At 44.9% G+C, this 13,198-nt stretch overlaps 1 protein-coding gene across 1 annotated transcript; it reads left to right on the top strand.

The window, feature by feature from the left end:
* The first annotated feature begins 5,235 nt into the window (after nt 1-5,235).
* LOC130699839 (uncharacterized) lies at nt 5,236-6,369 on the top strand. The gene has a single exon (XM_057521938.1). It carries the CDS (start codon nt 5,236-5,238, stop codon nt 6,367-6,369), a length of 1,134 nt encoding a protein of 377 aa, XP_057377921.1.
* Nucleotides 6,370-13,198: the final 6,829 nt, after the last annotated feature.

The following is a 13,198-nucleotide window of genomic DNA, read 5'->3' as shown; positions in this document are numbered from 1 at the left end:
AGCGCCTCGGCGTTTAGCCTGAAATCGGAGTCTCATGAGTATATTTCAAACGTTTACCAGTTTTCCTTCTTTTTTTTACTACCAAGCCTTTTAAATAGGCGACTGTTGTTTTTAGGTTTATTGGGTGCAAATAACAAAACCATAGCGGAAGTTTACATCATTTTACATAGAAATACTTATGTTATGATATGTTTTACAGCAAAAAGGAAAAAGTTGCTCGTTAAGAAAAGGTCGAATAGTAGAACCAATCGACAGAACAAGGATAAGAACCTTTCTCTTTCTTCATTACTAGCTGGATTCTAAGCAGTCGTTAGACCTTGATCGATTTTTAATTTCACAAAAATTACTAAATAATTTCGACGTGAAATTGGTTTCACGGTCGGAAGGAATAGATTTTGGCATACCATTGTAAGTGTTAAAGCCGTTTATTTATTATTGTCCTGGTACAAGTATAATATAAGACCAAGCAAAGGAAACTCCGTTTTTCTAATAAAAACACGGTTTATATATTAGTAGGATAGATACAGTGGCGCACGTCATGCCGTCATGGTGAAAACAGGAAACATGCCCAACCAGCAGGAGCGTGATAGGGGCGTGGCGCAGTGGTTGAACACCACGTGCCATCCCTAGGTCCGCGCCATAGAGACGTAGCGCTAAGCACACTTAGAGCGGCTCCCATTCCTTGTATGATAACGTAGTATACAACCTACGAGTCGTACCGGCCTCAAGGCTAGAGTATGCTACCCTCAAGTGTAACAAAAGCGGTTTTCCGCTCATTCTGACACATTCTGCTGTCGTTTATGCAATCTGATCTTTTGACGCAACAGCTTCTACCAATCGGCCAAAATAATCTGTAACACTAAAGTATAACTATTTCCGTTAGCTTAAACTGGCGTAATGTGGCCCAAAAAGTTCCTGAAGTTCACGTCGATAATGATAGTGTAAACTTTCCTCGAGCTCTCCCTTCTCTAAATAGTTTTGAATGGCAAAACAAACATACTTTTCTAATTGTTTTTCACTAATCAATGTTTTATTTTGTCCTGGTTGAATAGAAGCTACTTTTAAACGTGTTAAACAATCTGTATTTTGGTGAATACGTCCAGGCCTACATTTGAATTCGTAATTTGTAGTAGCTAAAAGTATAGCCTATATTCATAATCTTCCATTATTATCCTTGTGATATTCAAGTCATTGTAAAGGTGTAAGGCCATTGAAAAGTGTACTCAATAAAATCCAAGAAATGTCGAAAATATATAATTGCATCTATGACCACTAGAGATTTTTTTTGTGGTACCATATTTTTGCCTCAGCTTTTGTTAATTGTCTACTGGAGTACGTAATCGGATGCTAGTGGCAATTTTAAATTTGAGACAGAATAGCTCCCATTCGATAATCACATATGTCGGTGAAAAGTAAAATGTTTTAAATTAAAATTGGGATAAACGAGAACTGGCGGTGTTAATAGAAGAGTGTGCAATTTCTCAAAAGAAATTTGTTCCCTGGTACCCCAAGCAAAAGTTCTCTGTTGAAATCTAATGGGGTTCGTGAGTGAACGGTCTAGCAATTGATCTAAAATCATTTATAAATCTTCTGTAATATCCAGCTAATCCGAGGAATGATATAACTTTATCAGGGAAACAAATGTTTATAATTCACGATTTTAACGATTGTACCCGGATCAGGAATAATTCCATCGGTCGAGATCCCGTGGCCCTTGATAATTTACCAGCACTTATTAAACTGGCATTTCTTAAGTTTTTTAACTTTAAACTGCATTTTTCAATGAAGCAAAGATTTCACGAGTATAGCGTAAATCATCCGCACCATCCAAATAAACTAATGCCTTACTTCTTTAAACGTCTTTCAGTGCACAAATCATTAGTCGTTGAAATGTGGCAGGTGAATTGCACAAATCCAATCCAATAGGCTAAAATTAGTGGAGATTGTTTTCTACTACAAACGCAGTTTTTGTTCGATAACTGGATCATCTACTTGAATCTGCTAATAGCAAGAGGCTAGGTTGAGAGCTGTAAAAAATTTCTTTCCATATAAAATGTCTAATATTTAGTCTATCCTTTGCATGGGTAATGAGTCTTTTTTCGTAATACTATCTAATTTTCGAAAATCGACGCAAAATCTTAATTCCCCCTTTTTTTCTCTACTAAAACCTCGGGTAAAGCCATGGAGAATGCTAATATTGAATTACATTTGCATCATGCATTTTTTGTAGCCTAAATTCTGAATTTTTGGGCGCCAACAATTCATTAAAAAACTAATTAATAGTTTACAGAACGGTGCTTGAAATTCAGTCGCCTTTTGAAATTAAAACTGGCTTAGGTTCTTTGCTAGGCATGTCTTCTGATTTACTTACATAAATTTTTCCGTTGACCTGACTAATTACTGCAATTATGCCTAACATAGTGTTTTTGGAAATTTCGACTTATTTAATGAATTATTATCTGTCGTTATTTTACACGTTCCATCTCCCGATACGTTGGTTTCTATTGGATCATCTGCCGCTGAGGGGCACGTGGAATATTAGATCTATGTGAATTTCAGAACTTATTACAATTATTAGATATATGGCCAATTTCACCACAAAAAAATAAATAGGAGGCTGAGCTTTTTTTAAATATCGACGTCAATCAGACGATCCTCACAAAGATACCGAATTTTTTTAAACATCACATTCTTTCAAACATCTTGAATTTCTTCTTTCTCTAATTTTGGATTCTCGGCATGTTTATTTCTATTACGAAAATTGGCAGCGGCATTATTTACGATCTTCTTCTGAACAAGTACCTTTGTTTAAGCTCTTTTAACTTAACACGTTTGGTGTCGTATGATTCGTCTATTGTCCTAACAAACTTTCGTTTGCACGGTCTGCCTCTAAAGCTTCTAAGCAAACGACATTAACTCGTGTCGATGCAACAAGTTCGTTGAAATTTTTTTATTCTTTATATCGTACTTTAGCTTGCAGTTTCCAATCTAGTCCCTGGATAAATTTTTGCATAAGAATAACTGAAAAGAATTTTCTGTATAGCTTACAGGATAGGTAGGCTACTTTTAAAAAGTTCACGTAAACGATGAGCATAGTTTACAATTTTTCAGCTGGTTTAAGTTAAGCTTATTTATATGTAAGTCATTATTTTCATCTCCGGGAAAGTGATCAAGTATAGATTCTTTAATGGAAGCATAATCATACAGATATTCTATCACAATGATTTGGTTAATTGTTTGTTTTTAAGTTTATGATATTTGAATAATCAAAATTATACCACAGAAATGTAAAAAAAACGTTCGAAGGTTAAATGAAGTAAAAAAAACATTTCAATATTAGATAAGGAAAATTTTTTGTGTCGTCGAACTACGACAATTTTGGAATTATTTGGCAACAGTAGGCAATTGTTAATATAAAAATCACAGAGATATAGCTTTACCACACGATCTTTGTTACAGATCTCGAAAGATCGGTAATGGCTTTAAGACCGACAGTCTTAAAAGCTTCTGGTTCCCATAATTTAATCGAGATAATGAAAACTAAAGAAGGTTTGAAGTAACTGTATGGAACTGAATGAGGGTGTTACCGAGTTGCCATGGCAACTCAGTTCGGGCTTCGCGCGCCAAACATTTATCCTTCCTTTTCTTTAATTTAGCGGCCTATTGTTTCGCAATGCATGTGTCATTTGTTTTTTGATAGACGTGATAATTAATGACGTGGAAGGACGCTCAGTTCTTTTTCGACCGTGCTACTTGTCGGGTCGCCATTTTTCCCACGCTGTCTCATTTTTTGCTAAGTTTAATACAGTCATTTTGTGACTAGTTCGCTATTCGTTTTCATTTTCGTTTTCGTTCGTTTTCGTTTATACGATACAGACTTATTTAGTTTGTAACAAAGTGGTGCCGAAACCCGGGAATAATCGACCCTGGTAACCTTTAGTAGCATTCGTTTCGTCGCTTTTTCGTTTTGTGCTCGCATGTGCTTTTGTCTCTAGACATCCCGACTCTGAATCAACCGCCAGCCCAGGAGGGGTAGCGGTCGGAGTTCCCGGATTTGAGAAAAGGTTTCATTGCGTGCAATCGTGTCCCCCGTTTTTCTTTTTTTTTAAATCTTCGTCGAGTTTCTCGAAGCTTCCCACCACGTGTTGGAGACAACATGGCGACTAGAAAGGGCATTGATGGGGAAGCTGACCTCATTGCCGGCGTCCCAGAAGAGGCTGTTCGTGCTACCTCGCCGACTCGTTCGTGTGCCTCTAATTCTACCGGTCGTTTGGATCCCTCCGCTTTGGTCAACAAACGTTCCCATCATCGAAGAAACTTCACTCGCAACTTGAATCTGGTGAAGAAGGTGATTGGGGAGACTGGAGCCAGCAGTTACACCGCTGATCTCATCAAGAAGGCTGACACCCACTACGAACAGTCCATGTATTATCATCATCGCTACTGCGCCAAATTGGGTATCACTGACGATGCCTGGCTGGAAAATCTACGCTATGATTTTCTAGCTGCACATGAGGAGTTCGAAGTACTACGTCGTACTGGGCAACCTGATGAACCGTCATCGCATGCAGCAAAAACACGCTCGAGAGTCCATGTCCGCCGTGATATGACTGATCCGACACGTCCACCTCAATCTACTCCGATGGATGTCCCTTCCGGATCCTTGCTGAAGCCTCGTGAAGAAATTATTTCCCGGCCCGGGGAACTTTTCGTCCAAGAACATCCTACTCGCCGTCAAGCCGAGGGTAATCCATCGCCCTCGGTAAACCCAAGATCTTCCCTTGCTGGTAGCATTTCCTCTTATTTGTCAGGGAATTCCTCTCTTTCGACCCTGACGCGAGAACGGCGTGCCGCCGAACTCGAGCTCGAGTTGATCCGGAAGAGGAGAGAAGAGGAGAAGGGCGAAGATCGACGCCTCAGCGAGCTGGCTCGCAAACTTCAGGAGGAGAAAGAGCTCGTCTCAGCCAGACGACAGGAACGAAAAATCGAGGAAGAAATTGCCCGGCTTCGTATGAGTGAGGAGTTGTCGAAAAGATCCATTCGTTCGTCTTCGCCGATCTCTTTGAGCTCGCTCAGCGAATCCGACGAGGAATTTGCCCTATGCCGTCGTCGAAGCTAAAGACTCGCTCCAAGAACGTCCCTGAATCGCGGTCGGCCGTCTTAAAATTGGACAGCTGGATCGATAACCTGGAGAAGGAACCAGCGGCTGTACCAGCAAACACCATTGTTCCATGGATGTTTGGAGGATCGGCTCCGTTTATGTGTAAAACTCCTTTCGACGGAGATCCGCGTGACTGGCTTCTCTTTTCCTCGCGCTTCCAGGCTCTCGTTCATGATGTCATTCCAAATGACGCCCAGCGCTTAGCCATTCTAACCGAGTGGGTAGGCCCTAATGTTCTGCGCCGCATCTCTCCGCTTTTGAGAGCGCCTCGAGGTTACCCGGCTGTTCTTTCCTACCTGAAGAAACACTACGGTTCGAGTGAGCAGATCTCCCGCTGCCAAATTCACGATCTTTTGAGCCTCCCTATCGTCAAACCAGGTGATCGTCAGGCGCTGGAGCTGTTTTCCGATCAGCTACATGGAGCAGTCGTAATATTGGAGCAGGGAGGGCTGAAGCATGATTTAAAGAGTGCTGCCAACTTAGAACAAGCAGTTCAAAAGCTGCCACCTCTTTTTCGCCATCGCTGGGCCCGCTATGTGCGAAAACGTTTGCCAAGAGTTGTAGATCTTGGCGATCTCGATCGGTTTCTGGAGGAGGTTGTCGAAGAAGAGAGGATCGCCTTTGCGTCTGTCGAACTAGCGCCCAGGATCGAGATCCGTGGAAAGCGTGCCAACTTTGACCATCCTAACCTCGAGAGATACCCTTCTCCCAAGCTTTCATTTCCAAAGCCACCACCCGTCCGTCCATCTCCGACCGTTTTGTCTACCCAGGCAACTAGAGAAACTGACATCGAGTGTCCGAGCTGCGGTGAGGCTCATCGCTTAAGCAGCTGTGCGGAATTTCGACGGAAGTCGCCGAACGATCGAGCGTTGTTGGCGAAGGAAAAAGGTGTATGTTTCAACTGCCTCGGAGGAAAACATCGAAGTGCCGACTGTCGTTCGAAGCCGGCCTGTGAATCGTCCGGATGCCGTGCTCGCCATCACTCGTTGCTGCATGGTGCGGAAAGAGTTTTCCCTGAGAGGAGTGGACACCACCGTTTTCCACCTCCGAACGAAGATTCGAGCGTCGTTCCAGGTCCGCAGACTTTCGCCATTGCCGCCCGTTCAGCTTCAAACGTCCGTTTGGCCGTTGTTCCAGTCCGTCTTCGTGCTGGTGATAGAACCCTCGACGTCTTCGCTCTACTGGACACCGGTAGCCAAGCTACTTAATTGCGTGAAGACGCGGCTCAGGCACTCGGTCTAACGGGCCGGCCGCGCAAAATTCGTTTTGGGACTTTCCACGGGAAAGATCCAATCGTCGACACTCGTTTAGTGGATTTTACAGTCTCATCGCTGGATGGAGAAGAAAGCTGTCCGGTTTCCGACGCCTTCGTGGTACCCCATCTTAACGTTGGGCATCGAAGAATGGAAAACGCGGCTGCTTCGTTCGAGTATCTCCAAGGCCTTGCTTTTCCCGCTCATGATGCCACAGAAGTTAAAGTCCTGATTGGCATGGACGTCCAGGACGCCCACCGGAATATCGAAGTCCGTCGCCCGCCAGCTGGAGTCCAAGGACCTAATGCAGTTCGCACCCCGTTCGGTTGGTGCATCGTAGGTAAAACCTTTTCGGCGCCCGCTGCTGAAGCAGCGAGCGTAAATTACGTCAAATTGGATTCGATCGAGCTGCTGGAGGAGTCCGTTGAGCGATTTAGGAGGACCCAATCGCTGCCCGTTCGTGAGGACCCCGAAACCTTTATGTCCGCGCTTGACCACTGCGCCATAGACCAACTGGAATCGACCACTCGCCATACTGGAGTTCTTTACGAAGTCGGTTTACCCGTTCGCCCCGACTGCCCTAAGCTGCCGGACAACAAGGAGTTTGCCCGACGGAAGTTTTTCGCTTCGGAGAGAAGACTGCGTTCGAACAGCGATCTGCGCCAGGCAGTCTTAGAACAAATACAGGAAGTCTTCCGCAACGGCCACGCTACAAAAGTTATCTCCACCGGTCCCGATTCCAAGATTTGGTACCTCCCGTTTCCCCCGGTTCAGCATCCCAGTAAGCCCAACAAGGTCCGACTTATCGACGACGCCGCTGCCCGCCTTAAAGGAATGATTATACTTCGCTGGATCCACGCCAATCATCGCCGCTACAACATTTTTGTCGCCTGGATTGGGAGATTTATCGCCAACAGGTGTATCCTCGTTAATCGAAGACAGGCCGAGCGAGAGATAAATCCAGACGGCAGCCGTGCAGACCCTCCATCCAAACCGATCGGGCAGCTGAAAACGGGCCGGCAGCAAAGTCCGGACGAATTTAAGTCCGATCGTCTCTTGTTGAGCCGCATCTCGCAACGCGTTCCCTTTTCCGAAGGCTTACATCGGCTGAAGAAGGGGAAAACGACCCATCTTGAATCCCGATTACCGAAGCTTGCCGTTTACCAGGACAGTGGCGGAATTATTCGTGTCAGTGGCCGCCTCAAACATGTCCCGATCAGCGCTGAAGTTATTCCTTATCATCTTATTACTTATTTTCTTATCATCTGAAGTTCGGCAAAACTTATCCCGCCCAGTTACGATGTTGTGTCGCATCGAAGCCTTTAATTGCTGCTTGATATTTGCCGCAGCAGGGCCGGCTGTGTTACCGAGTTGCCATGGCAACTCAGTTCGGGTTTCGCGCGCCAAACATTTACCCTTCCTTTTCTTTAATTTAGCGGCCTATTGTTTCGCAATGCATGTGTCATTTGTTTTTTGATAGACGTGATAATTAATGACGTGGAAGGACGCTCAGTTCTTTTTCGACCGTGCTACTTGTCGGGTCGCCATTTTTTCCACGCTGTCTCATTTTTTGCTAAGTTTAATACAGTCATTTTGTGACTAGTTCGCTATTCGTTTTCATTTTCGTTTTCGTTCGTTTTCGTTTATACGATACAGACTTATTTAGTTTGTAACAGAGGAACACATTTCGTTTGATCTTTAGTCTAACACTTTTTGAAGCGGTTTGGACAACTATCTGCGTTGAAGTTTTTTAGCTATCTGAGCGTGGATTGACGACCCACTCGAACAAGAACACAAAAGGAAAAATAGACTGCCCAGATCCGCCACCAAGTTTTGTGACCGATAAGGGAGCCCTCTGGTTTCCCAGCAATTCCCATTCAAATCGGTGACAGCGGGCCCTTGTACTGAAATGAACCACATTCAATGAGAAGGAGACAGCAGGTAACAAAGGAAATTTCTGATTCACAAATTAAGGATGGAGATGTCGACTAGGATAGGAACCAAAAGAACGAGAAACAAACGTCACATTATTGGTTGCTTCGTCGAGCGACAAAGTCAGCCCGGCAAAGCAATTCGTGGTGGCTTGCGCTATTGCAGCGAGAACAGTGTCGAGGGTAAGGACAGCTGGCTCCTACGTGCCTCACGTCTCCGGCAAAAGATCCCCTTTCCGAACAGCGGAAGCATAAGGAACGTGGGATGATCAGCTTTGCCCGCTCGGTGGCTGTCATTTTTCCCAGGAAAGCTTGACACCGGTCTATGGTGTGTGGAGGCAAATCTTCGATATGGTCAACAAAACATGGCACCGACGGAGTAAAACGTGGGCTAACTACAGCTGACGGTGATAGCGTGGAAATCGAAAATGGATCGTCTGACGCCTGCTGCCCCTCCTTTATGCGCTGGCAAGAGTTGTCGGGTGACTCAACTTGCCTTAGTGAATCACGTGGTGGGCCCATCACCATGATTTTTTTACACAGCGTTTCCTCCATTTCATTTCGACTGAAACTCAAGGCTATGATCGTGTCTTTCACTTTACTGGCATCTAAAGGACATTGAGCAATCCCCGAGCTTTCTTTTCTTCGCGATCAAAATTTTCCACTACACTTTAAGTTAAAGCAAGAGTTTCTGTCGACGACGATCGGTGATTTCTTCCATCCTCACAGGTTAAGACCACCGACACAATATTTGTTCATGTTCACAGAAGGGAAAGGATGCTAGCACTTAATAGTTCGAAAAAGTTTCGTTCGCGAGCATCACCGAAGCAACGAATCCAAGCGGATCGTAAACAGTGGCTGCCACAAGATTTCTCTTAGTAGGTGTGGCGTACGACTGAATTTTCTCTCCCACCTTGGAAATGAAAGCATCGATTTCCTGTCCTGAAGAATTAGGGAGCGAACTAGGGAGCGATTCATAGGCAATGTGTCCAAGTCTAAATCCAGCTTCGGGTTGGTTAGTCCTAGTCCTCCTGGTTTAAGAGCAGCGAGAATCTTTCTTAATGACGAAGACCATTTAGTGAGGTTAACCCCCTCCCCCCAGCTGCAGCAATTCCTTAAACTGGCGGGCCCATTTGATTGCCTCTTATGCCGTATTGAACGAATCAAAATAGTTGTCGTAGAAACTTGTTGTTAAGCTAGCTGCAGCCTCTCGAAAAATTCATTTTGGTGCCTTCAGCTGTTTTGTTCAAGGCGAACAAGCAGGTCGACGGTCACGAGACAGCTCCAAAGACATGAACTGACATTCTGTAAGTAAGGGGTGGCGACGTACTACTAGGCGACTGGTACAAAAACCGAAAAGCATCTTGATCCTTTTCTGGAACTAAAATTTGATGGCCCGTTTTTTCAATGTTATTACTGATGGGAATTTGGTTCTTGCGAAAGCGCAAGACTATTCTAAGTAAAACGAAAGGGATTCGTTGGATTGGAGATGATACTGAAAAAGTCTCTTTTGGCGAGAACTTCGTTGTCCGGCGACTTTCGAATGTTAAATCGAATCTGAAAGATAACAGGCCTTTCTCATTATCCCGCATCACCCCAAGTGTTGGTTGCATTAAAAGCCTTTCCAAATCGAGGTCCAGGATTTGCGAAGTAAGTTATCACAGTCGATCAATTCCTTTAAAGCAGTTATCATAGTCGTCGACAATAATGTCAAATTCGTTAAGTTGAAGCCGCCTAATTGAATACGAGCCTTCATTTGGCAGGCCGTTTGACTGTCTCATCTTCGGAGTTGAATCATGATTTCCGATGTCCATTCCAACTAATACGAGGTTACGCTGGAAACGTATGAGTACACCGAGCAAGCTAACGAGTAAGTAGCTCCCCGAAGCAAATTTTCATTTATCGACGTGCCACGAAGCTCAATTGAATATAGCTCGAACTTTTGTAGATGAGCTAGATGAGCTCACGACCCCATGGTACGGAAAAATACCACGTCTTGTTCTTCTCCTTCCGTGCCTGTTGAGTCGTGAGGATTCTGGCGTGTCTCAGGCCGATGTACTTTTTGACCACTGTATCGTATTTTCAGGCGAAGCCATCGTCTCGATGAAAACGTTTTTCAAAAGCCGTTTCAATGCAGAAAAAAGAGTGTTCGGAAGCTTTACTTAGTCTGCTTTCCACATTAAACCGATTTGATACCGTTTACTTAATAATTTTTACAGAAGATTCCAGGATGCGATTTTCACGTAGATTGTCTTCGGATAGAACGGGGTGCTCTACTTCTACGTCCTTGGGGTTAAGTTGCCAGAATTGCTTGACTAACTCGTTAAGGTCTTCGCGACGTTCCTCGGTTACCAAACAAGCGATGGACGGGCGTCCATCGTGGGGCGGGACCCGTTTCACTATACAAACACCACCCAAACGTTGTCTTGAGATGGGACAAATCGTTCCAACTGTCTGTTTATGATCATGGGCCTCTGCGACTTCGATGACTATCAACACGGTTACGTCCTCCCGTTGAACGGTCGGGACATCAATACTCCGTAGGTGTGTCCAGGATTCCAACTGTAAAAGGTCGATCGGCAAATTCGGCGTAACCTTTAAATTGTCAACGGGGCAAGCGTGCTTGACTTCAAACTTGCTTGTGCTGTCACGAGACGAGAGGTCGAAATTTACTACGGAAGCCATAACGGCCGACGTGGCCTCATCCTACGAGACAACGCTGATGAGTTTAGACGGTTCAACGAATCCCAACTTCTTTATTAAGTCGCTCCTGTTCAGACTGTAATTGTAGAGGAGGACACGACGTTGTCATGTTGCCTCCAATACTGAAAATACAACTAAACGCGGCGCTGCTACTCACAATGTCGTGTACAAATAGGCGTAAGACAATACGTGTACGATAGAATAACGTGTATTAAGAGACCACAAGTAGTCAATAGATTGAACAGATCGAAGGCAAGGGCCTACAGTGGCATATCAAGTTACGTGGCTTACACGACCAATGGATAGCTAAGACAAGTAGCGAATATTATTAAGAGAAGACTTACGCTTCAGCTGGAGAGGAGGAGGTAGCGGCTCGGAAGGGCGCTGAAGGTCTACACGAGATAGTTCTTCCAGGATCGACTAACTACTGTGAGTTGTCGATGGCTTCTTATATGTTAGCCATCGACCGTGAGAGTCCTACGGGACAGTGTTAACGGATAGGCGGCGATATCGGGCGATATCGGGCGATTTTGGGCGCAATGAAGAGGTATAGGCGGGCAAATTCGGGCGGTATCGAATGAATTTAGACGATAGCTAGAAATCGGTCGGGCGGTTTTAGGCCATTTTGGGCAATCTTGGACCAACCGAAATAAATCTATTTTTAGCCAGCGTGCCCAGACATGGCTTCATTATTTTTATATTCTTAAGTGAGTTTACAACTAGGTTAGTAAATGAAGGCTCTGAGTAACAAGGGGCAACAGGTATGAGGTTCTAGTCTATTGAGAAAGAAGGTAAGAAGGGGCTTCGCTAGACGATTCGTTACATCGCTCCCCGTCATACCAGATTGCGTCCCGCAATCCAAAAGAAGTTTAGGGCTCTCTCGGGCGGTTGTTCTGCGGTCGGTAAACTGCTGTCGGGGGGGGCGTGGGGGTTTACAACAACATCTCCATATTAACCCACAAAATCCGAGGGCATAGCAGCCGCGAGCGAGTAGAAGGAAGGCGGCGATAAGTAGAATGATAAACGAGTAGACTTTAAAATTCTCGAACCAATTGGTAAAGGTGCCGAGACCGGCTTTTTCGGCTGATGAGATGACGATTGCGGAAGCTCCTGTGTTTAGATTTGGTCCAGTCGCCGAATGTTCGTTCATAGCTAATGTAATGTCGGCCATCACATCCATTGGGCTAACCAGAGTGTCTGTATATGCGGGGTTGGTTTGATGCTGGTACTCGAAGAAATCGACATCTTGGTAACGGAAAGCGTCGGCTAGATCGGCTGCGGTACGACGACGGATGATTCGGCCAGTTGCCACGTGTTATTGTGGTAGGCATATGGTTTATCGTTAAAGTTAACGATTCCACCAGCCCAGTAGCATGACGTGAACTCTGTGAGTTCCCACCCGGATCGGCCGATGGTAGAATTCCCGAACCGTGGTTTTGGTCCACAAATGGTGGTGTCTGTTGTGAAATTGACCGTCGTAGGAGTACACTGGATGGCTGAGACGATGTTTCCGGTAGCGATCAGTTTCACGCACTGACGGAGGCCCAGTTGTGTGGCTGCCAACCATCCATTATATTGAGCATTTAATACAGTTTGTGCGTGTTTGGTGCGTTGCTGGTCACATTGTATGCTCTGGACGATTCGGACGAGTTCGTTTTCGTGGCGGATGGCAGCATCTTCTAGATATTGGATTCTGGCGTTTTGCCGGATGTTGATGTCTAGGGAGTCGCTCATGTTAGTTGTAGTGTTTTTGAAGATTGAAGGCATGGTGACTGCGGTTGGGCCCAACGGGTATGTGATGACGAATAAATGGTTGTCTCCAACTACGGTCCAACTTTCTGTCTTTTTGTCGCACTTCACAGTCTGACAACGTGACATCAGTCGTACATGGAAGTCTAGTTGTTTGGAGTCATCTTGGAGAATCCGAGTTCCGTTTGTTGAAGATTCGTACCAGTATCCCACACCCTTTTCTAATTGTCTGAGGGAGATGTCGGTTGCTTTTCCGTATGTGTCGATCCAGAATAAGGTGAGGTGATTGTGAGATAAGGAACCATGCGTCACGTTGGCTTTTCCTAAGGGCGTATTGATTATGTCCCCTTCATCGATGCGGGAGAGGACAACTTCCTCCAACATGCAGTTGATGGTGACCA

Source organism: Daphnia carinata, chromosome 2 (genome assembly GCF_022539665.2).
Source record: "Daphnia carinata strain CSIRO-1 chromosome 2, CSIRO_AGI_Dcar_HiC_V3, whole genome shotgun sequence".
NCBI lineage: Eukaryota > Metazoa > Arthropoda > Branchiopoda > Diplostraca > Daphniidae > Daphnia > Daphnia carinata.
The sequence above is the reverse complement of the archived record's forward strand: the minus strand, read 5'-3'. Positions and strand labels throughout refer to the sequence as shown.

Bases quoted from the DNA above. Each gene is read 5' to 3' on its own strand.
- LOC130699839 (XM_057521938.1), top strand. From the start codon at position 5,236: ATGTTTGGAGGATCGGCTCCGTTTATGTGTAAAACTCCTTTCGACGGA.